Source organism: Hemibagrus wyckioides, linkage group LG16, assembly GCF_019097595.1.
Source record: "Hemibagrus wyckioides isolate EC202008001 linkage group LG16, SWU_Hwy_1.0, whole genome shotgun sequence".
Taxonomy (NCBI): Eukaryota; Metazoa; Chordata; class Actinopteri; order Siluriformes; family Bagridae; genus Hemibagrus; species Hemibagrus wyckioides.
The window spans coordinates 18,724,251-18,751,273 of record NC_080725.1 but is presented as its reverse complement, the minus strand read 5'-3'; the positions used below and the strand labels follow the sequence as shown (position 1 = coordinate 18,751,273).

Below are 27,023 nucleotides of genomic sequence, written 5' to 3'. Positions count from 1 at the left end.
CTGATGTCAGTGTGTCAATGTGCCCTTTTGACAATTAGACCCTGAGCTATAAAAGATCATTTCTTGTTATTTTCCTAGTTTTTTGTTTCTTTGAATTCATTTTCCTGTTTTTCTGAGGTTTCAATTCAATTCAATTTCAATTCAATTTTATTTGTATAGCACTTTTAACAAAGGGCATTGTCTCAAAGCAGCTTTACATGAGAAACCACATAAGAAAACAACAAACATATGAATAGACAAACAGACAAACAGTCCTAGATGTTATCCCAAGTGAGCAAGCCTGAGGTGACTGAGGCGACTGTGGCAAGGAAAAACTCCCTTAGATGGTAGGAGGAAGAAACCTTGAGGGGAACCAGACTCAAAAGGGAACCCATCCTCATTTGGGTGACAATTGTGTGATGCAGATACAGCATGTGTATAGTGTTATGTAAATCAATAAGGAGGTTATTGTGCAGTGTACAAGGACAGGTTTCCTGTCCTTGTACACTGTAAAAAAAAAATCTGTATATTTTACGATAAAATACTGGCAGCTGGGTTGCCAGAATTTTACCGTAAATTGTACAGTGACACTGTTCACCACTTTCCAGAATGCTTTCTTAGCAACCATAAATTACACAGTTGGGAACTATTGATTGTTTACAACAAATTACTGTTAAAAAACAGACAGAAAGTAAACCTGTTTAAGGTAAACTACTGTAAAATAACAAATATACTGTAAACCTAATTACAGTCTTTCTGAGATAAAAACCACAATACAACCGAATATTATATTATGGTATTTTATTGTAAAGTTCCCAGTTTACGGTAAATTACTGGCAGCTGAGGTTGCCAGAATTTTACCATAAAAAAATAAACAGTACAACACATAATGCATTACAGTTGGTTTGCATAGACTTTACTGTCAACAACTTTTAATGATAAATTAGTCATTAAAGTGAATAAGGTCCATTGTAAACCAAGGCACAAAAATATCATTGTCAGACTAAAGAAACTATTTTTTCATGTACATATTCAGTGTAAAAACAGTTTGAATTGATCAAATGTCTTGTCCAATACTCACAAATTGGTAATGAAATCTTGAAAAAAACAGCAAATGTCCATATGATTGGATAATCCATAGTGAAATGAATAAACATTATGTATCAGGGGATTTGTAGAACAGGAAAGAGATTGATAAGGTCCATTTCAGGAACAACTGCAGGCAGATGAAATGCACATGACTTGAGTCTGAGCTCTGATTGGCTTGTTTCAAATTGTCCATTGTCCAAGTTTGTGATTCTGATACTTTTGATATACTGTACCCGATCATTGGAAATACATAAAATATATATATTTTAACATTTGTATGTGTGTCTCTTATTATCCCTTTTTTTAAAAGTGTAAACCAATTTTATATTTGTCTGTGGTGTTGTAGTATAGATGGTGTGTTCCTAGTGAGTTTTGTAAGGGTTCATTTAGGCCTATTTATTCATTTATAATTCGTTTATAATTTATAATTACTGGTAGATTACATGACTAGGATGACGGTGACGGCAGCAGCAAAGGTGGTCTGGGATGGAGTCAAATTCCTGGCCTGAATTATTGTCCCAGTCCGCCACTACTTTAGTAAAAGCGTGTGATAAAATTACATTAGTGTAAAAGTCTGTGATAACAAAATAACAATTTTATGAATGAATAAAGAACACCTCTCAGTAGTCAGGTAATTTTTATTTATAGCTTTTTAAAATTCAGACTAGGCCACAATGTAGCCTACATTTTTTTTGTTCTGTATTTTTTCAGTCTCACAAGAAAGGTAGAAAACAACAAAGAGGGGTGTTACTTTGCCTGTCTGATGTGTGGCTAATTTCCTCTTCTCTTACCCTCTCTGTCACACACACTTAAGCTACATCTCACACACACATACACACATACAGTTCAGTAAGTTTTCAGAGACATTCACAGAAATATTATTAAATTTCACTGTCTTGATTTTGATTAAGAAATATTTTGACATTCAAATTCAAGAAAACATGGTTGTTACTTGAAAATGTTTTTCCTTATAGTCTTTCTTTTTATACAGCCAGTCTAACTTCAGTAAGCTTTCATCTGATGTGGATCTCTCTGTTACCCTCTCTTTGTCACACACATATACATTCACTTAAACACACACACACACTCACACAGAGCTCACTGAGTTTAATAATTAATATTTAATAATAATTATAATAATTAACCAAAATATGGTTGTTACCTGTTACTTGAAAATATCTTGTTGCATTGTCTTTATACAGCCAATTTAATTTCGACCATGTCGGCTCAAATATTAAATAAAGAAATTGCAATTTTTTTTTTCATAAATACTGATTTTATTACACTTTAATGAATATTGCAACTACCCCTGTGCACTTCTGCAAGTGGCCCCTGTTATGATGTCAATTGCAACATTGCAACATTGGACTTTGTCTATTCAAGTATAAATTGTATGTATATTAACATATGTACACATTACAGCAGTGCGGGTGGATGGCTGACAGATGCAGGTTTAATGTATTAAAAATTTGTCTTTCTGATATAAATATATAGTTTGAGAAACTGAAGGAAATGCAAAAAGTGTAGCAACTGTCCCCACTCTCCCCTACTGTATAATGGATGATGTTTGCAGTTAAACAGATCCTTATTGCATGGTTGTTTTATTTGAGTTGTCAATAAACTGTATCCGAGTTGCTTGAAGATATACTGTCAGTACTTGGTACATTATACACATCTGAAAAAGAAAAAATATTAATAACGATAAAATTTAGGAAATTGATTACACACTTGATGTATGATAAAGTTTACACTTACAAATTGAATGTAGGTGAGTAAAGAAAACAAAAATATTTGTTATTAGAATCTAATTATTATTATTATTATTATTATTATTATTATTATTATTATTATTATGTTTGCAGTTTTCTTGGTTAAAAAAGCATACTATGTTGGTCACGTCTAAATTAATATAGCAATAATAATTAGAATAGTAATATAACATAATCGCTATCCATATTAAACAGCCATGTTGAGTTTTCAAATAATTGTTTGCAAAGTAAATAAATAAATATATTTGAACATATTTGGACCCCCTAAAACTCATAATTGTACAAATTATGAGTAACAAAACAAGTAATTCTAATTCACAGTTAGAGCAGTACTGGGTTAGAATCAGAGGGAATGTGGTACACTTATGTAAAAAGCCATTTCAGATATGTCACACATGATTATGCCACAGTTTCAGCAACAATGACCCTGACTAAAAGGCGATTCATAAGCACCAGTCAATGGAGAGAGACTTGAGAAATGTATTCCTAATTCTTAAAGCCAGGAATTAAAGTCACTCAGCTCGTCCAAATTGTGGAACTTATATCATTAAACAAGTTGAGACGTTTTTAAGCTATTATAGTCTACTGACTATAGCTGATGATTAATAGAAGCTGTGTGTTTATGTTTCTGGATGTTATCCAGCATATTTTAAATTGTTTACCAGTTCATTTGATCATTATTTAACAGTACTATGCTGAACAGAAAAAATCTGTAATCTGTTTATATTCAAAACTGAATTATTTTTAAAATAATACAATGATGTTATTAATTATTTTACTATAAACCTGAAAAGAGTGTTATAATAAAACATGGTCAAACCCAATGTGTAACAACAGCCTTACTGATTAAAATGCATGTTAACTTTCATTTCAGGTACCTACTTCTCTGCCATAATTTCTGAAACAAAAGAAATCCACTTGAGGATGTTGGTCCTATACTCTGTAATTCAGACACATTTGTCAATAAATTTAATTATTACAGAAAAAAAATTATATTATTCTCTAAAGAACTAGCATAGGCAAACATAAACTATATTTACCCTGGTCTGGCCAAAAGTTCCTTAGTGAAAACAGTACTGATAATTCTTCTCGGACCTGCAAACACAAAACATTCATTTACATTTACAGCATTTGGAAAATTTATGTCTGTTTCTGTGTTTTTAAGTAAAGGGTTGTGTAATGGATTTAGAGTAATCATACCTTACTATCCATTTATGTTCCAAACACCAAAATAAAGAAACCCTTCAAAGAATCAAAAAAATTTTTTTTATCATTTACTATATTAAATATGGCAATATCTAGAATATCTAGAATTGGTAGATTAATATTAATTAATGTATGTGCAATGAGACTTACAAAGAAAATTAGACATGTATTTAGTACCTGTAGTGAATTAAGGAACGCGAACACCACATGAATCCCAAAGTTTGGTGACACCATGGTCCCAATGCCGAATCCCCACGTTAGACCAAAGAGAGGGGTTAAAATCGCCACACATCTAGCAATGGTCATTAGAGGATGTTTCTCATCTGGCTGAGTATAAGCATTAACTGCACTCCTCAACATCTTGCACAGAATCACAATAAGCAGCAGGAGGTTTATAGCTACAATCGTCAGAGCAGGAATCACAAATGCCAGGAGGGCCTTCGTTTTATTCCAGTTCAGCCAACAATTGTACTGTTGAATGTATTTGATGATTAAATATTATATACTGTGCAATACTTACTGAACTCTTTTTTTTTTTTTCATAAGTTTGGTATATTATACTACTTTATTGCAGAGGGCAAAGTCAAAATCTTCATTTAGTTTCAGTGAGAGGCTTAGTACATGGGTGCCTTGAAAAAATAATAATGAAAAATAAAACATAATATAATTCGTGGATTGTTTCATTCACACAATCAAGCCTAGGAAGATGAATTGATATAAAGGTAAATAAAATTACACAATAAATACTTTTCGCAATACTGTGAAAAAACAGTCAAAGAGATAAAGATTTGTTTTTAAACATAAAAATCTCATTTAAATGATTGTTTACCTTCTCGGATTTCTCTTATGTGAGGCATTTGTTCCTCTGGGCAGCTAACCTGAATTTTTAAAAAGTTAGTATTTAGAAAAAGATGAATAATAATTACTATATAATAACAGATAACTTTTAATTTCCTTTGAGGGTATATATAGACTGTATTTTCAGAAACTGCTGATCTCATTGGATTTTCACACAACAAGCTTTTATTTTTCAACAAACAGTTATATGAAAGAAGTCATTTTTATTTTACCTGTACAATTATGTCTGAAATTTCAGGGAGCATTTGTGAGTTCACTACTTGCATATGAATCACCAGGATGGCAACAAACCCCAGCAAATCATATTTTGATATTTTCTCTGAAAAGTATAAACAATACATAATTAGTAAATGTGTTGCAGGGTAATTTTATTACAAACTTACAAATATACATCTAAAAATATTCCATATTTTATTATAGACCAGATACTTCTGTGGACTTGACATTATTCAGAAAATCCATCTCTTTCAAAATCCATCTTTTGTTGTTGTGTTGTGTTGTTTTGAATAAACTCAACTTTTTCTAAAAATTAAACAATAAACAAATGTTCTTCATGCTTATGCAGCTAGTTTTCCACTAAAACCATAATAGCTACTTTATTCAGACAAAGAATTCAAGACATTTTCTGAAAAGTAAAGTGTTATATATCTGTTTCTTAAGTTATCAAAGGGAAGCACTTTACCGAATTAAATCAGTCACAGGCCGTGTAACATTTTCCAACCACCTCTTTACTTCGTACGTGCATATATTTACGAACCACATGAACAAACTTCCCATCATGCCTTCCACTCCATTGTCTTAAAGACACAGACATAATTACAGTACATGACATCCCCCCCAAAGTTGGATAGAGACCATCCATTCAACCTGTCTCAATCTTGCCTGAACACACAACATACCTAAACATTATTTAGAAAACACTACATTCTTTAAACAAACTCTAAATTTTTGAAACCCTGAACTTCTCAACAGCCCTTTTTAATCACCAACTCAAGAATTCAATCAATAACAAAGTCTGTAAATTTTTGAGGTAATTTCCATTCCCTTTTGGGCTTCACGTATGTGACGTCTTGGTGACACTCTGTTGTAGACACAGGTCTGTCTGAGCCCTCTATCAATGTCTGTTGATTTGCATCCCCAGAACAGCTGTCACTTTCTGCTTTCCTGCTATCCCATTTGTCTTCAATGTCTTTCTCCACATATTTCCTAACAAATGTTGTGTTGCGACTGTATCTGGCTCCAGCGGGTGACCCATCAGTTTTTCTGATCACTGTGTGAGGTGTTGCATTGAATGGTGTTGTGAACTTATCGGTTTTGTACACTTGAGTGTTCTGCTTTGCGATGTTCATCTGCATACAGTTTGTATTTCCCTTTTTTCTCAGCATCATAGTCATGAACTTCAAGATCTGTCTCCATAGATGTTAGTTCAGGTAACTTGCCTCTCATTTTCCTTTTAAATAAAAGTTTAGCCGGGCTTTTGCCTGGAACTTCACCATTGGCTTGGGCACATTTAGGTGTTGTTTTCAGATGTTTAATCCCATTTCCTTCACAGAAATGCTTGAATTCATCTGATGTGAACTGAGGTCCGTTGTCTGATTTCAGTGTTATGGGAAGTCCATGTCGGCTAAATATATCTTCCAGGCTGTCAATCACGTTTGAAGTTGTGGTGGAGGTCAGTATGTCATACTCATAGTACCTGCTATAATAATCCACCATGACTAGGATCGAGTGTTTCGAAGGCAAGGGTCCCAGTAAATCCACTGCTAGATCTTGCCATGGTCCATCAGGCAATGGTAACAGTCTCAGCGGCTCTAGAGCATCCGGACGAGAGACAATTTGACAACCATGACATGATTTACAGTGTCTCTCAGCAGCTCTGTCCATGCCAGGCCACCATACTTTGGTCCTGAGATGCTGCTTAGTTCCGACTATACCTAGATGTCCCTCATGGGCAAGTGCTAGTGCATGTGCTTGTAGTGCTTTTGGAAGAACAATACGTGTTACACATAGAACCAGATAGCCTATTGTGCACAGTTCATTAGCTATGGCTGCATATGGCATACACTTTTCAAAGTGTCCACTTTCAAAGGCTCTTCTCACTTCTATCAATTCTGGAACTTTTTCTGAAGCCTCTTCCACCTCCCTTGTAGTTAGGGCTTTTGGGGTGGCACTAATGGCTACAAATCTCACGTACTCATCCGATTCATGTGAGTGCTTCTCTCCCATTGCTGTGCTCCCTAAAAGTCGTGACAAAGGGTTAGCGATATTTTCTTTTCCTGAAACATAGACAATCTTGAAGTTATATGGTTGGAAACGTAAAACCCACCGCTCTACACAGGCACAGGGCTTAGAGCGTGGACCATATATTGACTCCAATGGTTTATGGTCTGTAAGCAGGTCAAATTGTCTCCCATAGATATATGGGTGAAGCCTCTCACAGGCCCATACAAGGGCAAGGACCTCCCTCTCCGTCTGGGAGTACCGTCTCTCGCAGTCTGAAAGACTTCTGCTGATGTAGCACACTGGCACCCTTTGACCCCTTTGACACTGCGTTAGTACAGCCCCCAACCCGAAAGGGCTGGCATCAGCTATAACCTGGGTTGGTGCATCTTTGTCGAAATATGCCAAGGTCCCTGCTTTTGCAAGTTCATCTTTCAGAGCAATAAATGCCTTTTTCTGTTCAGGCCTGAAGACAAATTCTGTTTCCTTTCTGGTTAGACGTCTCAATGGCTCTGCCAAGGTTGCAAATTGTGGAATAAATCTGCTACTGTAACTGACAAGTCCAAGAAAACTTCTAACTTCAGAGGCATTTTGTGGTTCTCGGGCTTCCACCACAGCTCTGACTCTTTCTTCGGTGGGCCCAATCCCTTTCTGGGTGAGCAGAATACCCATGAAGTTTAAACGATCCATGCAAAACTGACATTTTGCAGGATTCAAAGTCAGCCCACATTCTCTTAGACGCTTCATGACAGCATGCAGGCGTTGATTGTGTGTTTTTTGGTCGGGCGCATGCACAATTACATCATCCAAAATGTTTTCGACTCCCTCTATTCCAGCGAGTGCAGAAGCTCTTATGCTGATATTGTTCACTTGCAGATGATACTCCAAAAATGAGACGCTTGTATCTGTATACTCCTTTGTGAACTGCAAATGTTGTGATCTGGCGAGATTCTAGTGTTAGCTCTAACTGATGATAACCCCATTTAAGATCCAATTTGCTGAAGATCACTGATCCGTTCATACTTTGTAGGAGCTCATCTACTGTAGGAATGGGGTATCGTTCTCTGATGATTGCGCAATTGGCCTGTCGCATGTCAAGACAAAGTCTGATTTCAGAATTGGCTTTTGGCACGATTACGACTGGATTAACCCATGGGGTAGGTCCATTTACTTCTTCAATAATGTCCATTTCTAGGAGTTCTTTTATCTTTTCCTCCACAGGACCCCTTAGATTAAATGGTATTCTTCTTAAGGGCTGTGCTACTGGCTGAACTGTTTGATCTATGTACAGACAGATTTGCGTAGTTTTCAGCTTACCAACTCCCTCAAACACTTCTGGATATTGTGACTGAAGTGATTGTTTATGGTCTGTTACTGCCGCAATGTCTGTGCCAATCTTGAGTACTCCAGGTTTCATAGCTGTATCTCTGCCTAACAGAGGTTCACCAGTCCCTTTTATAACAATGAACTCGGCATGTACCATCTGACTGCCTATTTTTACATCACACTTGAAAGCTCCCTTTACTGGCAAAGGCTGATCAGATGAGTAAGAAAACAATTTCTTCTTTGTATCTGGAAGGTATGAATGGCATTTAATTCTCTCTGATTTCAGATTCTCCCAAGTTTTTTCATCAGTGATATTACTGGATGCACCTGAGTCTACCAGCATCCTCAGATGAACATTACCCAAGCAAACATTCAGTCTATCTGAACGTCTGCAGTTATCTTGAATGACAAATGCATATTCAGTCTGTCCTTCCACTTGGTTAACTGTTTGCTTAACATTTTTAGTTTTGCACATTTTTGAGAAATGGTCTCGTCCTTTACATTTGTGACACATCTGGCCTCAAGCAGGACATTTTAAATCTCCCCAAATGGTCTATATTTCCACATCTGTAACATTGTTTACTTATCTTACCGCCTTTCTCCTTTTTTCCAGACTCGATTCACAGACTCAGTGTCAGGCTTTGATGTGTCGCTCACGGATGATGCAGACATCTGCTCCTCTATCCGTTCACAGAGAGTAGCAACCTCTAACGCGCGATCAAGTGTGAAATTATGTCCTTCCTCTAAAGGTTTCCGGTGCACATATGTTGACGAGCATTTGCCTACGATGGCATCCTGAATTTGGTTATTCATGTCATCCGTGAATGCACAGTCTCTCGCCGCCTGTCTGAGATGCGTTGCAAACTGTTAAACCGTCTCGCCGGAGTTTTGGGAAAGTTTATAAAAGGTCTGCCGTATTCAAGGCTGCAACGGCTGTATTATAATCGTCAGCATTCCCCATATTTGGCAGTGTGGAGAATACATCTTGGACATCAGGTCCAGCGTGATGCAAAAGAAGCGCTCTGCATCGTTGACGAACTGACGCAGCGACACCCTCTTCAATTATAAGACCTTTCCCATCTGCGTAAAGTTCAAATGATGTCAGCCACCTTGTCCATCTTGGCCCAAGAGTCGCGGGATCTTTGTAGCACTCAAACGTAGGAAGACCTGACTTCCTCCATCACATGCAATCAGTGCTTACACCCTCCAGGCTGCATCCTCATCGCCAATGTTATATATCTGTTTCTTAAGTTATCAAAGGGAAGCACTTTACCGAATTAAATCAGTCACAGGCCGTGTAACATTTTCCAACCACCTCTTTACTTCGTATGTGCATATATTTACGAACCACATGAACAAACTTCCCATCATGCCTTCTACTCCATCGTCTTAAAGACACAGACATAATTACAGTACATGACAGAAAGTGCTGCAAATCAACCAAAACACTGTCATTATTATGTTAATTTCAAAAATCAGAACATGTCCTGGATGGCAGGTGAGGACCCAAATGCAGGATGCAAACAAGAGTTTCCAACATAGAGCCTTTAATGGAAACAGGCACGGTACAGGGAAGGTGAAACTCGGCAAAGCAAACAGTCCAATGATCCGAGTCACAGGTAAACGGGGTAAGGCAGAATAGCCAAAATGTGATACACAATCCACAATCCAATAGCCTGTAACAGAGGCTGAGAGTGCAATGCAGAGCAAACAGAAATCAAGGTAATACACAGTCCAATAATTCAATAATATAATATCCAATAATACAGAGCAATGCAGTGCAGGCAGAAATCAGTCGTGGGAGAAGAGACAGGGTCAAATCAGGCAATGTCACAGGGCAGGCAGAATCAGGAGCAGGGGCAGGATAACAGCACAAGAGCACAAGGCTAACTCAGAAGACAACCTGGCAAAGAACAATGCGATGGTGGCATGCTTAAATAGTGCAGGCCCACATAAAATGGCCGACGCCCAAGAACTGAAACCCAAAGATGGCTGCTGACCCGGAAGTGACGTCACTGAACCCAGAAAACGAGCTGACTACCTTTTAATGTATACTATATTAAAGAAAAAGCAGTAAAAAAAAGATTGGATCTGCTGGATCAAGATCTTTTTATAAACTTGTGAATAATGAGGGTAGAAGCCAAATTGTTCGACTAGACATGAACTACACACAGGCGATTTACAGAAAATCTAATTGTAGCACAAGCATAACTCATCTCTGAATATGAAAATGAGCTTTCCCTATGTAATTATTGGAATCACTAACTCCCAAGAACAGTCCATCAGTTTACACAAAATCAATCATTTAAAATTGGATTTGCTAATTTTTTATAAGAGACTACTCCATTTTGAGGCTCTTTGTAGCTGAGGAGATTGCTGGTGAATTGCCTGTTTAGTTGCTGATGAGTTGCTTGTCTACTTTTGACTCTTTTGCCTGTAAGCCAATTAAAATTGCGAAATATGAAGAGTGCGGTAAAAGTGAGGAAAGTACTGAGGACATTCCTTTACAGATTGAACCATCTGACTTTATGAACAGGAACAGCACAATTAAACTCTTTTTTAAGCTCATCCATTCCAATGATGAATAACAACTCATTGTTTATAACCTGTAACCATCCACTTCTGCGAAAGAGACAATAGTATATGCAGAGGAAGTCTAAGCAACAATGATTTTTTAGCCATACATTGTATAGCAAATATTATAAACACTCATATGAAAGTTTAACAAGTTACAATGTTTGTTGTTTCTTTGTATTACCCCAATGCTAATCTGTGATAATACTTTTAACTGTGAAGAAGTAAGCAACATTACTGAGTCTCGGTCATAACAAGATGCAGCATGGGCTGTGTGTATGCCTGGAACTATAAAGTTTCCAGCAAAAAAAAACAGCTTTCATTTCATTGAATGTAAATGGGTGGTTAATCTTCTACACGACCTGAAAATCACATGATCAACATTGTGCATCATATTAGTTATGTTTAGTTGAGTATGTAATGTTTTGCCCTTGTTATTGTTTTGATTGCTCTACAGACAATACTTGCTTTTACTTTGCTTTGCTTTGTTTGTGTTTTATTTAATAAAAAGTTGTAATAACTTACCTTTATTAGCCATAATGCTAAGGCAGATTCAGTTGGTATCCCTTTGGTGTCACTATATATAAAATACAAGAGTTATTGAGCACATTCATAACAAACCAGGAAGCAGTAAAAAACACATCTCCTAGATCCACAAATTAAAATTACAGATATACCTGCATGCAGTTACTAAGGGGCTGAGCACCATAAAGTGCTACCCCCTCAGAGCATGGTTCCTAAACATGTTCTGTGGTGGTACAATAAAGCACTACTATGTATTCATACTTATACCTTACATAATTCTGGCTTCTTCACGGTCACTGTCTGCCATATTATATTACAGAATTTAAAAGCAATATATGAATTCACTGTAGAATCTCCAGGGAGATTTTACACTGATTGCTTTCTCAAGAGTGCAGGTTAGGTAGTGTTGACTATTATGTTGTGGTTTTTCCAAATTGTACAGTATTAAAAAAAAAAAAACATTAATAAAAAAGAAAGAAATCATTGTTTTTCCAACTTACATAGATCTACAGGCAAGTGTGATACACTTTCATTTTAATAAGTAGATGTTATTTTGGTGTATGATTGGGTGAATTTGCATATACCTTTCAAAATAAGTCTTCGCTTCCAGTTCCGATACTGTTAGATTTGCTATGGCTGAATGTTTTAAAAATAAATAAATAAATAAATAAATAAATAAATAAATAAATAAGTAAATAAATAAATAAATAAAAAGCTTTTAACAGCTTGGTCTGAAGATGATGCTTACAAGATTTAACAAATGTTTTTACATGTATTTAACTTTTCTATATCTCTCATTATAACTAATGTTATAGTTACAGATTGCATTGTATGCCATTTCACAGCTACTGCATTTCCTCACTTCACAATTTAAGACAAAATACTTAAATAAATAGTAAATAAAAATTCGAATTGCTTTGAATATAAACACATTTCAGGAAAACCAACTACTATCGAAATAAAAATCTAGAACTACAGAAGAAACTCGTTCCTGCCTGCTCTGATTCTGATTGATCATTACATTTAAATATAAATGCATGATTTGTTTACCTTGGCTCTATCCTGCCCACGATTGTCTCACTAAATATGAGGAACAAGCAAGAAATTTCTGAGCTTTTGATTCACAAGTATATTTCTGACACCTGACCTTCCAGATGCCCTAGAAGAGAAACAAGCTTGCCAGACCTGTTTCAGATCTCAGGGTTTACTTTAATGTCTTATTTCCTTGTTCCAATACAAATGGATGGTTAAAGTGTAGCTGGTTGAAGGTGTCACCATGCTGTATGGCTAAAATTAGACGGGCACCCGATCATCACATTTACTGTATATAGTGACGCCACAAGGTTGAAGGCACACAGTTTTCTAGATGTGCACTGAATGCATGTCTAACATTAAGATTTATATTCAACTGAGCCAAGCGACCCAGACCTGTTCCAACATGACTGTCACAGATTCCTCTTTTCAGCAAAAACTTTATGGTTACCTGAACACCACATTCATATTGTGATGCCACAATGCTGACACAAAACAGTGTGTCACAACAGTGGGGCACAAACCGAATCCAACATGACTGCTCCAAGTGTTTATAGTTAATTCCTGTCATTTTTTCTTTTCTTTTTTTTTGGTTATTGTCTTCACTCCTGTCTTGTGATTGTTTTATCCGGTGTCTAGTATGTCATGAATGTTCTCTCTTGTTTTCAGCTCTTTCCGGAATAACTCATATATATTGTATAATTAACTCCTCATTTCAGTGTCTCAAGGTGAAGCTTTTGCTTTTTTCTGCCTTTTGACAATGTGAGCCTTTTTGTGTGTTTCTTATTTCTTTGTTCTCTATGATTTCTGGTTCATTTTTTAAAGTATGGATTATACTTGTATGATGTTGCCTAGTCTGTTCTCTGACCAACACTATGCTGATATGATGAGTATATACACTTGTGTCTTGCATCTCAGTGACAATGCCCTGGTGTGCAATTTGAGATAAATAAAAAAAACATTGCTTGCCAAGATTGGTGTGGAACTTGAGTGGCCTGTACAAAGCCTGACCTGCTGTAACATGCAGGCACAAACCTGGACCTCCATGGTGGTGCGTGCACCTGCACGCCATGGAGACAGACCCATTCGCGGAATTCAGAGCACTGCTTTATTAACATAAACACAAGACATGGGGAAGATGAACCTAATAACTAAGACATGATAACAGAAACCTGACTTAGACAACGAACATAGAACAATAACCGACAAGGACAGGTACAAAAGGATCCCTATTTATAGGGCTAAACATTAAGGCTAATAGGGAACAGGTGAAACAGCAGGAACAAGAACAATAGGTGTGGCACAAAATACACACAATAAAGCAGGCTCCATAGAATCACCTGCCAGCACCCTCTCCAGGCCTGGCAGAGAACTGTCAAGCAGTTTCTGACACCTCCTCTCTATATTAATGCCCATGTGTTTAGATTGTGAGGTTCAACATACTTATAACTGTGAAGGTCCATATACTTTACCAGGTTTCCATATACTTTTGGCTATTTAGTGTAATTTTACAAACAACTGTATTTAACTGAATTATTGCAAAAATGTAGGCAATTTTAGGAAATCTTGTATTTTAAGGTAGTGTCTAAATGTAACTTTTGGAGTTTGCCAAATCAGTATACTGTATATTCAATGTGTCAACATCACACCTGCACTTCCGTATTTCATTCACTCGCATCTCCCTGGAGGAATGCCAACGTCGACTCAGGGTCATGCTTTTATTGTGGTACAGCTGGTCACTATTGCCAGAACTGCCCTTTAAAAGCCCTCTAATGTGGTTGAGGGCAACAGGGAGCCCAGACTCAAACTGCACCTCAACAACCCGTTCTTGTCTCTAGAACCAAAGTCTCATTGACTCTGGAGCTGACCAAGACTTGATCTGCACCTCCATGGTGGCCAAACTCAAGATTTCCTCGGTTCCTCTGAAACATCCTCTCTCCATCCAAGCTCTCAATGGCAGCCTTCAACCTATCACCCACCACACTGTTCCTGTCCAGTTAAGGGTCTTCGGCAACCACACTGAGATGCTCTCATTCCTTGTGTTGAAAAGATTGCATCATTCTGGGATGCCCTTAGCTAATTCGACACAACCCTCATATTGACTAGATCAAGAATACTATTGTTGATTGGAGCACATCCTGTCCCTCTACCTGCCTCCATTCTGCTTCCATTGACTCTGTTCCACCCACCTCAAAGGAGGAGTTCTCTGACCTTTCCAAAGCCCCCAGTGACTACTTAGATCTTTGACTGGTCTTTAGCAAGTCACAAGCGATCTCTCTGCCTCCACATCACCCATACAACTCCCAGGTACCACCCCCCTAGAGGTCTTTTGTATTTTTTGTCAAGCCCTGAGACCAAGGCTATGAAAAAGTACATCTCTGAGTTGCTAGAAGCTGTCATAATTTGACCCTCCTCCTCCCCAGCAGGAGTGGTGTTTTTCTTTGTTGAAAAAGGACAAGTCACTGGGACCATGTACTGATTATTGTGGACTCAATAACATTACGATCAAGAACTATTACCCGTTACCCCTCATGACCACTACCTTTGAACTTTTACAGGGGGCATGTAATTTTATGAAGCTAGGCCTCAGAAATGTGCATATTAAAGAGGGGGATGAATGGAAAGCAGGCCACTATAAATATCTGGTTGTTCCGTTTGGGTTAACCAAAGTACCAACAGTCTTACAGGCCCTCATTAATGATGTTCTTAGGGATTTCCTTAACATCTTTGTCTTTGCCTACTCGGCGACATCCTAATTTTCTCTTATTCTCTCAAGGAACATGTCTGTCTTGTCCGCCAGGTCCTACAAAGACTGCTTGAAAATAAGCTGTATGTTAAGTGTGAAAAATGTGAATTTCACCAGACATCTGTCTCTTTCCTTGGACTCAAGATTTCCCCATCTAAAATTGAAATACAACCTTCTAAAGTCTTAGATTGGCCAACACCGACCTCTTGTCAAGCTTTCCAATGGTTCCTGGGATTTGCTAATTTTCATAGGAAATTTATATGAAATTGTAGTACCATGGCCTCTCTTCTCACAGCCCTCACCTCCACCAAGCTACCCTTTCAGTGGAATGATCAAACTGCAGAAGCCTTTTCGAATCTCAAACACAGGTTCTCCTCTGCTTACCATTCCTGATCCATCACTTCAGTTTGTCATCGATGTTGACACTTCAGAAATTGGTGTGGGGGCCATTCTCTCCCAGAGTTATCCCCAGGACAACAAGTTACATCTCTGCCCTTTCTTCTTACACCATCTCACCCCCACCAAATGGAACTACCATATTGATTGTGAGCTCCTTGCCATCAATTTAGCTTTGGAAAAGTGGAGGTATTTGTTGGACTGTGCCCAAGCCCCTTTTCTAGTCTGGACAGACCACCACAATCTTGAGTATCAAAAAACAGCAAAGAGACTCAATGCTTGCCAAGCCCATTGGTCCTTGATCTTCTCAAGGTTAAATTTCACCACCTCTTACTGTCCTGGATCCAAGAACACTAAGCCGGATGCCCTCTCACACAGCTTCTCCACAGAAACTGCCTTACTTTCTCAGTGCCTTGTGGGAGCCATAGTTCTTCATATTTAAGTAAACGTCAGAGAGGCCCTGGAATGTGAACCTGGCTCCAGCAATGTTCTCCCTAATCGTGTGTTCATACCTGCTTCCATTCACCCAGAAGTTCTAGAATGGGGACAGAACTCCAAGCTTTCCCTGCCACATGGAGGGGGGGGCTGTTCCCCTTTACCAGATTCAGCAACGCTTCTGGTGGGCCAACACAAAGGAGGACGTCTGCCAGTTTGTGGCTGCATGAGATGTTTGCATCAGGAACAAGTCTTCCAACTTATCCCTGCAGGCTTCCTCAGAACTCTTCCTGTCCCCCACCATCCCTGGATCCTTATAGCTCTCGATTTCATCACTGGCCTTCTGGTTTCAGTGGGGAGCTCATGACTGTGGTAGACCGTTTCTCTAAAGCTGCCCACTTTGTTCCCCTACCACAACTCGCATCTGCCAGCCAAATTACAGAAATCATTGTGCTTCATGTTTTTTGCGTTCATGGGCTCCCCTTCAATATTGTGTCTGACAGCGGCCACAGTTCTCTGCCCAATTCTGGAAGGCTTTTTGTAGTTGGTGCTTCTCCCAGCCTGTCCTCTGGGTATGATCCTCAAACTGACAGGGACAGCCCCATAAAGACCATGTCCAGCAAGCTCTCCCCCAGGTTTGTTGGCCCCTTTCCCATTACCAAGGTCATCGATCCCTGTGCAGTCAGGCCGCACCTGCCCTTAAACATGTGCCGCATCAACTATACTTTTCATGTCTCACAGCTCAGACGCCTAGTTACCTGCCCTCTTTTACCCCCTCCTCCTCAGGTCATTGACATTGGAGAAGTTTACAATGTTTGCAAACTGCTTAAGACTCATCACCGAGGACACGGTCTACAATATCTGATGGATTGGGAGGGCTATGAACCAGAAGAAAGGAGCTGCATGCCTGCCAGGTTCGTTCTCAAGCCTGCCCTAATTTCTGACTTTCAAAAACAGTGTCCAGAGGCTTCTTTTAGAATGCAAGGTGGAGATCATAGGGGGAGGGGTAGTGTCACATTCCATGCCAACATCGCACCTGCACTTCTGTATTCCAGCCCGGAGTTTTGATCCCACCTCTATATTCTCACAGAAGAGCTTACACACCTGTTCTCTATCTTCCCCCTTATTGTTACCAGTATATATAGCCTCACTTATTTTCACTCCTGGCTGGATTATCACATGCTATTTGTGGCCGGTTTTCTTGCGACTTCTTTTCAGAGTATTCCTGTTTTTCACCATGCTTTTCCCCTTCGAATCATGTTCGTCTCACCTTTTGGATTAACGCTATGTGAATTACTGTCTTTTGTTACCTGGTTTTGCCCCCTGTTTTCTGCTGTTTGTTTTCTGTTTTGTGCTTGTTATTTTGTACTTAGTCATCTAGTTTTCCCTAGTGTTTCCATGTCTCTGTTGTTTTGTTATTTTAGTAGTAAATCCCCAATTTTTCATCTTATCCCTGCATTTGGGTTTGGATTTTGTACCAATGGAGGCACCTACTCCTGACAGAAAGTGACTGATGATAAAACACAACATTCGTTCCATTGTGGAGCATGAAAATGATAAGGAAAGTTATTAAGATAGGTAATTAATATTTATGCTATAATAAGAAATTATAGTTATAATTAGTAACTATTATATTATAGTTCTAATAAGAAATTATAATTAATTAATATATGTGAGGGGCAGCACGGTGGCTTAGTGGTTAGCACTGTTGCCTCACAGCAAGAAGGTCCTGGGTTTGAATCCTGGGGTTGAGCAGGCTGGGGCCTTTCTGTGTGGAGTTTGCATGTTCTCCCCGTGCCTGCGTGGGTTTACTCCGGGTACTCCGGGTTCCGTCCAAAGACATGTACATTAGGTTGATTAGTAATTCTAAATTGCCCATAGGAGTGAGTGTGTGTGGCTGTTCGTCTATGTGTGGCCCTGCGATGGACTGGCGACCTGTCCAGGGTGTACCCCTGCCTTTCGCCCTATGTGCGCTGGGATAGGCTCCAGCAGACCCCTGTGACCCTAGGAGTCCTAGGAATAAGCGGGTATAGAGAATGAATGAATGAATAATGTATGTGAGATGCTCGGTGTATGAACTTGAACCAAAACTAGGTTGACCTAATGTAAATAATAATTAATTTGTTGAGAGGTATTTATTTAAATCACACAACAGTGAAAAATCCAGTACCAAATTAAAACATTAAAGACACAGGTCCAAGAATGTAGAAAGACATGCAACCAAAATGTCATCAAAGACACAAAAGTTAAAACAAATAAAATGATGTTTTTGTGAGATGATGTAGTACAGAGGTAGCCATGACAGTGTGTAATAAAATAAATTGTGTGTAAAGGGGCAGATAGTACTGGCAGGTTACTCTAATCACATTTTTTAGCAACAACAGTTGTTTTCCTTACTGACTCATTAAAATCCATTTATTATTAACATATTGCATACATCTGTGTAGGACCAGCCTGTTAGTTAGATGTTGTATATAAAAAAGGGGACCTTGTTCAGGACCTCAGTACTTGACTCTTCATGGCAATGTATCACATAACTGTGTGAAACTGTCAAATAGAATAGTAGTAGTTATGTGATGAATCAAGGTAAATAACAGTCAATAGAATGTATTTAAGGTACGGATTAAGTACAAAGCAGTTAGCAGAGCAACAGTGAAACTGGATGCCAAACACATATATTTTTGGGAATAAGGAATAAAAAAATATATTTTTTGGTTAAAAATCAAATAATGAAGATAAATAGGAAGACTTTAAACCTTTTGATATTATTTTATATATGTGGAAAACTGTACATTTTGGGGTTTTCTGTCTACCTTTTTGAAAGATATATATGGAAATATCTTTCTAACCTGCTGATAAACCTACAGAATTTTAAACAAGGTCATAGCAGAATACAATAATGAAATAGGAACAAGCAGGACTAGACTTGTTTGAGGCTCAGGTCCAAACTACTGTATAATGTTTATTTAGTTAAATGGACCCTTATAACAAGGGTGTTTTAGTTTTGTTGTCAATTAGCTGTATCTGAGTTGCTTGAAGGTCTATTGCTCGATACATTTGGCACATCTGAAAAAGACAAAAATATTAGTGCCAATACAATTCAGGACATGGCTTACATACTTGATTACACGTAACAAAAAAAAATGTATTACATGCAACATCAAGAACAGAACTGAAAAGATTATTCAAAACCTATAATATCACAAATTGAATAGAGGTGAGGACAGGGAACATTACCAAGGGAACATTCCTTAGTTAAAATGATGCACATTAAGCAGGGTTTACAATACAATAATTTTGCTATCATCATCATTATCATCATACAACTTGGGCATATAATCAGCAGATTATAAGTACTATATTTCAGCCTGTAGTCATTTCATGTCAGTTAAAATTTAGACTGTTTACTGGAGTAAAAATATCTAGGTTAATAATCTTTATTAAATTATTCTTATTTAAGAATAAAACTCAGTCACTGTAATTCATAATGCTGGTTCTGATAGAAAGGTGTCAGAATACAGAGTGCATGACAAGTCAGGGCTGTTTTGGCAGCAAAAGGGGGACCAACACAATATTAGGCAGGTGATCATAATGTTACGCCTGATTGGTGTATGTCAAAGGATTTTTTTTCGCTGTTGTACTGATTATAGATAGTGATTAACAGTTATTTGTGTGTTTCTTTATATTTACGGATATCTTCCAGCAAATTTAAAAGTAATTTGCTGAACAGTTAAAATTTGAAATGTTCTAGAGACAAAACTGGGTTATTTTCAAAACTATTCATTATTCTACAAACATGAAAGTAAAGTTTACTGTGTCAATGATATAATGAAATATGTTCAAACAGAATATGCAAAAAGCCTTATTGATAAAAATGTTAACTTGCATGTTAACCTTCAGTTCAATTACATACTACTATGCCTACTATACTATACTATACATACCACTATGTAATATTTGAAATAAAGGAAATCCATTTGAGGATGTTGGTCCTGCAGTCCGAATCTGTAATTCAGAAATATTTGTCATTAACTATAATTATTACAGTAGAGTAAGAAAACTAGTGTATGTAATAATATATATATAATTATTATTATTATATAATATATATATATATTTTATAATATTTAATAATATATATTATATTTACCCTGTTCTGGCCAGAACCTAAGATCCTTCTTGTCAATACTGCTTGGACCTGCAACCACAATTCTTCCATTTATCTTGGCAATATGTACAGCATATGGCTTTGTGTAGTTGAATTAAGATTAATCATACCTTACTATCCAGTAGTGTTCCAAACAGCAGAATAAAGAATCCCTTTTAAAGAGTCAAAAAATATCTTTAAAATTTACTATATTAAATATTACATTATCTAGAATGACTAACATTTGAAAAATAATTTGTGAATTAATATTAATTTATCTATGTGTAGATGAGAATTACAGAGAAAATTGGACTGACATGTCTTCAATACCTGCAGTGAATTAAGGAATGCAAACATCACATGAATCCCAAAGTTTGGTGACACCATGGTCCCAATGCCAAATCCCCATGTTAGACCAAAGAGAGGTGTTAAAATCGCCACACATCTAGCAATGACCACTAGGGGATGTTTCTCATCTGTCTGAGTAGAGGCATTAACTCCTCTCCTTAACATTTTACACAGAACCACAATAAGCACCAGGAGGTTTATAGCTACAATCATCAGAGCAGGGATCACAAATGCCAGGAGGGCCTTTGTTTGGCTCCAGTTCAGCCAACAATTGTAATCTTGTTGAATGTATCCTTTGTTCCCAGCTGTAGATGCCACAGTAATGACACCTATGATTAACGGGGCTCCATAGCCGACAGTGAAGCCTATGCCCATCAGTGCTCCTTTGGTCATTGTGGACAAGACCATGAGGGTACGGTAGAGGAGCAAGAGTGCTGACAGCAACATCCAGAAGAAAAGGGCAAGATTAAAGAAGTGCATGAAGAAGGTTGCTGTACTGCAGGAACTCTCATGTTTAACAACAGCTGCTCCAATGATGAAGCATATATTTGCAATCAGAAGAGAGACAGCAATGTTGACTATGGAGACATGGCGCATGTAGGATGTGTCATATTGTGTCACTGATTTCCATATGATGATTTCAATGATGAGGCACAAAACCAAGCTAGCCATTGAAATGGTAACCCCAATGTAAGTTATATAGTCTAAGATTATGGCTTGGTTTTTATCCAGGGTAAATGGTGACATCAAGATTGAAAAGGAGGTTGTGTGATTGCACTCACACATGTATCTTTCATACCATAATGGCTTTAACTGACATCCAGTCGAGTCCCATCCACCAACACCATTCAGAAGACTAAAATTCCAAAACACACTGAGGTTTTCCCAGTTTACTATTTATGATTTTAAAAGAAAGGGAGACGTCATTAATTTTTGACGTTGTCTCAGTCAGGACTACATCTCCATTGATCTTGGTTCCAGTCTGACTGCTGTCATTTTTGGCCAGGGTTCGATCAGGTAAAATGTTGTTAAAAGCTGATGATATTATGACTGTGAGGAACATCTTTGCACTATTTACTGGAATATTTACATAGGTAGTTAAATTTTTTCCAAAGGCTTCAGAAAAGGGGGGAGTAATGGATTGTTTTTTTAGATAAGTGAAGTTTGTTGTTATCAAGAGGTCGTCATCCGGGAGTCTGCGTGCGATGCTCTCTGTCGCGTTCAGAAGTATATTACTGGCTTTACTTGTATCATTTTTGTTTAAGTTCTCCCATGTGTCCGATGTACTGTCTGCTCCAATCACCTCAGCTATTTTTATGAAATCCTTGAAATATTTATTAAACAGAGCAAATCTGTGAAATCAATTTTATTCATTAAAAATAACTAATCACTAACTAATAATCAAGCATAATTAAATAAAATTTAATTATTTCTAATTAAATTGCTAACTTGAATGAAATGCTGCCGTATGGATTATAAAAAAAATTAAGATTTAATATTAGTGCTGTTTGCAGTTCAGTATTTATGATGTACTTCAAAAACAAAAACTTCTGATCTTGAGAACAAGGTGCGTTAACTTACCGTCATCATTTTTTGACTGATGAAAGCTGTTTGTGAGAGATCTGAAATGATTGTTAGTATGTCTACAACTGTTGTTCTGATTGCTGCAGAGTCAATTACATTCTGAGTCTGTGATGTACTGCTGAACCTGGCCATAAACTGCGGGATGTCTGCTAACCTGTAAATTCTATAGAAGCAAAAATTGTTATGAAGAAATTACACAAGAAAAAAATCCAATTGCTTCAGCTTTATCTTTTAACTTTTGAATGGTGTAAATTCTACAGAAGCACAAACTGTTATGAAAAATCAAACAGAACTTATACTACAAGATTATTTTTTTCATTATCTTTCATGGAAAATCTTTCATGCCTTAGTTTCATCTTGTAAATTTTGAATGGCGCGCAGGACACACTTGTCTTCTGTAATGTTCCACTGTTTTGATGAACTACACTGATGAAATTACACTGGTTTGTATTTCTCCCAAATTTCCAACTCCAAATACATGGTCAGAGCAGGCAAAGTCTAAAAAAAATTAAATATTAGAACATTTTTGTATTTGCATTTAGGCAAAACACAGTGTTCACAATGTGTGTGTGCTGAAAGGGTTTGTGTATACATTTGTGGTTTTTCACATTTCAATGTATTATATGTTATATAATTTTGAATCTCCTTGGCAAATAATCTACATACAATAATCCATAATAACAAGGCAGAAATATGTTATTAATATAAGTTAGGTATGTAAGTATATGAAAGTAATGCGTGTGTTGTTTTTTTTTTCAACAAGATAAAATGAGAAACAAAAATATTGGTCTTGCACTGGATAATGCATGGTGGAAGAACTGTGGTAATGGCATCATTAGCAAAAAAGACATCTTCACTACCAAAATTTGCAGAAAGAAATTCTACAAAATTGTTTTAATACACATTTACATGCTTGAAAATATCACTAACCTTATCTATTATAAAGTAATTTATATCTTTGATCATTCATTTGTGTATGAAACATTTGATTCAGAATAATATGAGTTGATATATAATTTGTTATAATAATTAGTAATTATAATGCATTTTTCTTTTGTATTTATGTATTTTTAATGATTACAGCATGTACATATGTAGATTACTGCCTGAGGGTCCTATCTGAATCATTATTCACCATAGTTTATTACATTTATTTTGATGGTCTTTGAGTTGTAACTGCTTTCGCTGATAGGTTGTGTTAGTTGACATGTGACCTGTTTTGTTTGCTCAGTAGTCTGGCATTCCTGTTTGTTAATTTTATAGTCACATGATATGCAGCCTCCTGGTGAGAATGCGCAACACAAATGGTGAAACTCAACTCACTGTCATTCAGTGAAGGTGGGCTAAACATTTGTTTGTAGCAATGTGTTGCATTTTTAGTTTAGTCTACTTATTCAGTTACACAAGTATTCATGACCACATCAACTAAAACATCACATAAAAACTGTGTATGTGTATGACCTTTCGAAGTTGAGTTGCAGGTTGTAGGGCCAGTCCATTTCACTTGATATACACCCTGAACACAACACTGAAGTGAGACTGTAGTATCATTACATTCTACAGTTTTGTCACTGGTCACTTGGATATTAGGGTATGGCTGAATTGTAATGATTTGCCAGATTGTATAGGGCAGAGAGTTCACTGTTGTTATGCATGAATATTGACCTAAAAAACAGTAGAAAATTATTATTATTATTATGATGATGCCTGGCCAAAAAAGACACACACTTTAGTTATGCATTGTCACAACTTTTCCACTATAACAAGATATTCTGACATAATCATTTAAGAAATGAGAAGCTACTCCCTGCATCAGTTAGGATTAATTAATGTGTTGTCAGCTGAAACATATTAATCACTGCAGTAATTATGCAATGCAGGTGGTGACTTTTTTGTCCAGGCAGCATATTGTAAAAATAATAATAATAATAATAATAATAATAATAATAAGAAGAAGAAGAAGAAGAATTATTATTATTATTATTATTATTATTATTATTATTATTATTATTATTATTATCATCATTATTATTATTACTATTATGAAAGACAAGAAAATAATTTGATCATTGCAAGAGGTTAATTAAACAGAATTTTTTTCTGACTTACCACTGTCACTGGGACCAGCATTCTTCACAGTGAGTTCAACATTATTAATTACATACTTGTCTGACTGCTGTAACTGAATCCCATTCAGGGTCCAGTTTATGCCATTATTCTCTGGAGGTTTATATGTCAGTTTGAGATCTGTACCAGGATATATGTTGCCCTGGATGTCATTTAGTTCTCCTTCCACTGAAACAAAGAATCATGTATATCTCGGGTGTTTTTTAGTTTGTTTGTTTTTTCACAGGCATTAATACTGTAGATAGGTTACTAATATAGATGAATATAGTTACTAAATAACTATGTTCTGTAAATAGTTACTAAATAAACTGGTGTTGAATGATTAATTGTTATACAAGTAAATAGGAAGATAAATAAGCCTCTGTTCTTTATGCTCTGTGTAGTTACATAATAATAATAATAATAATAATAATAATAATAATAATAATAATAATAACAACAACAATAATAATAATAATAATAATAATAATAATAATAATAATAATAATAATAATAATAACAATAATAATAATAATAATAATAATAACCTACCACTTTGACTGAGTAAATCATCACTAACATTGAATCCGATATTACGGAGATTGGTAGCAAGCTGTTGGTTTGCTGAAGCCAAATCAATGTTGGTACTTGTATTAATAGTGAAGTCTGCAATCACACTGCCAGGTCTATTTAAAATATATAACATCGTCAATACATGACAGAATCTTATCATTTTAGGTTTAACAAAAAATATAGATTATACATTATATATTATGTGGGAAATGGAAGAAGAAGAAGAAGAAATAATATTGTTGTTACTATTACTACTGAATAATAAATTAATTGATTAATTAAATAATTCATTAGGAAAAAAGTGTTAATTAATATTCACTACCTTTAATACTAAATTAATTCATTTGGCAATAATGTTTTGCTAATTAAATTAGCTTTATTATTAGAACTATGCATGATGAACAGATTTAAAGCATAATTTTATTAGGTTACAATAAATAGTATCACCTGAAACCAATCACTGTTGCAGAGTTCAGCTGATAGCCAGTTACATTTTTGTAACTTTCTTCAATCTGATGGTAAAAAAATATCCAGAGTGTCGTACAGATTTAAGTGAAAGTGAACGTAGAATGTACTAACCAATATATTTACTACCAAATAATAATAATAATGATTAAATATTATATATTGTACAATACTTACTGAACTCTTAATTTGGTTTTCATAAGTGTGGTATATTATACTACTTTTATTGTAGAGGGCAAAGTCAAAATCTTCATTTAGTTTCACTGAGAGACTTAGTACATGGGTGCCTTGAAAAAAATAATAATTAAAAATAAAACATAATAATTTGTAGATTGTTTCATTCACATTCAAGCCTAGGAAGATGAATTCAAATAAAGGTAAATAAAACTACACAATAAATACAATACCATGAAAAAACAGAGATAAGGTTTGTTTTTAAACATAAAAATCATTTAAATGATTGTTTACCTTTTAGGATATCTCTTAGATGAGGCGTTTGTTCCTCTGGGTAGCTAACCTATATTTATAAAAAGTTGAATAATAATTACTATATAATAACAGATAACTTTTAATTACCTTAGAGGGTATATATACAGTAGATTGTATTTTAAGAGGAAAAAAGTGTCAGTGGTTTTAGTCTTTTAGAAACTGCTGATCTCAAGGGATTATCACACAACAAGCTGTAGTGTTTATATCTCGGATCTCAGAACGAACAATACATTAAAGCTTGAAGTGAATGTACCTGTAAGTTTATATACCCGCAGAGGTATATTAGGTACTTTAAGGTAATGCCTAAATGCAACTTTTAGAGTTTGACAAATCAGTAGATATTCAAAGTGGCTGATGATGTCAAAACATGACATTCATTTCAAGTTCATTAGCAATGAAGTTGTGGAGCTGGACAATTATGAGAAAAACAGTTACACTAGTATAAGAAACACTTGTGTGTGAAATGCATTAGAGTGTGAACCTGAATAATACAACAGTGACAAAATCCAGGCCCAAGTCCAAACTTTACAGGTTATTTAAAAGACGGTGGTCCAAGCATGAAGAAAGACATGCAACCAAAATGTCATCCAAGACACAAAAGTTCAGACAAAAAAAATTATGCTTTGGTTGTAGATGTCCAGGTGAGGTGAGATGATGGAGTGTACCCAGAGGTGGCCATGACAGTATGTACTAAAACAAATTGTGTGTAAAGGGGCACGTAATGCTGGCAAGTTACTCTAATCACACTTTTTCAGCAGCAACAGTTGTTTTCCATACTGACTCATTAAAATCCATTCAGTATTAACATATTCCACTTGCCTGTATAGGACCAGCCAGTTAGTTGAATCTTATTTACAAAAAAGGATGACCTTGTTCAGAACCTCAGTATTTGGTGCATTCTGGCAATGTATCACATACCTGTGTCTCAAACTGTCAAATAGAATAGTAGTAATGAGATGAATCAAGGTAAGTTAAGTAGGACAATAGAATGTATTTAAGATCTAAATTAAGGTCAAGCAGTTGAGGTAAAGGTAGAGCAACAGTGGAACTAAATATCAAACATTATTTTGGGGGAATAAGGAATAAAATATCTGATCATGTTTGGGTTCAATATAAAATAATGAAGCATTTAGAACATTTTTTATTATTACATTCC

At 36.3% G+C, this 27,023-nt stretch overlaps 1 protein-coding gene and 1 long non-coding RNA gene across 2 annotated transcripts; both read right to left on the bottom strand.

The window, feature by feature from the left end:
* Positions 1 to 1,753: 1,753 nt before the first annotated feature.
* On the bottom strand, positions 1,754 to 25,046 carry LOC131366729 (adhesion G-protein coupled receptor F1-like). Its single transcript, XM_058411432.1, is given in 9 exon segments — positions 1,754 to 2,743; positions 3,720 to 3,777; positions 3,878 to 3,932; positions 20,434 to 20,475; positions 20,633 to 21,521; positions 21,523 to 21,974; positions 22,232 to 22,397; positions 24,400 to 24,529; positions 24,893 to 25,046. Coding segments are annotated over 9 exon segments (1,956 nt in total). The 3' UTR covers positions 1,754 to 2,733.
* LOC131367208 (uncharacterized) lies at positions 4,400 to 12,700 on the bottom strand. Its single transcript, XR_009206903.1, has 5 exons — positions 12,597 to 12,700; positions 12,131 to 12,182; positions 11,547 to 11,598; positions 5,114 to 5,220; positions 4,400 to 4,921 (listed from the first exon to the last, which is right to left on the bottom strand). It is a non-coding gene; the product is annotated as an uncharacterized LOC131367208 (long non-coding RNA).
* Positions 25,047 to 27,023: the final 1,977 nt, after the last annotated feature.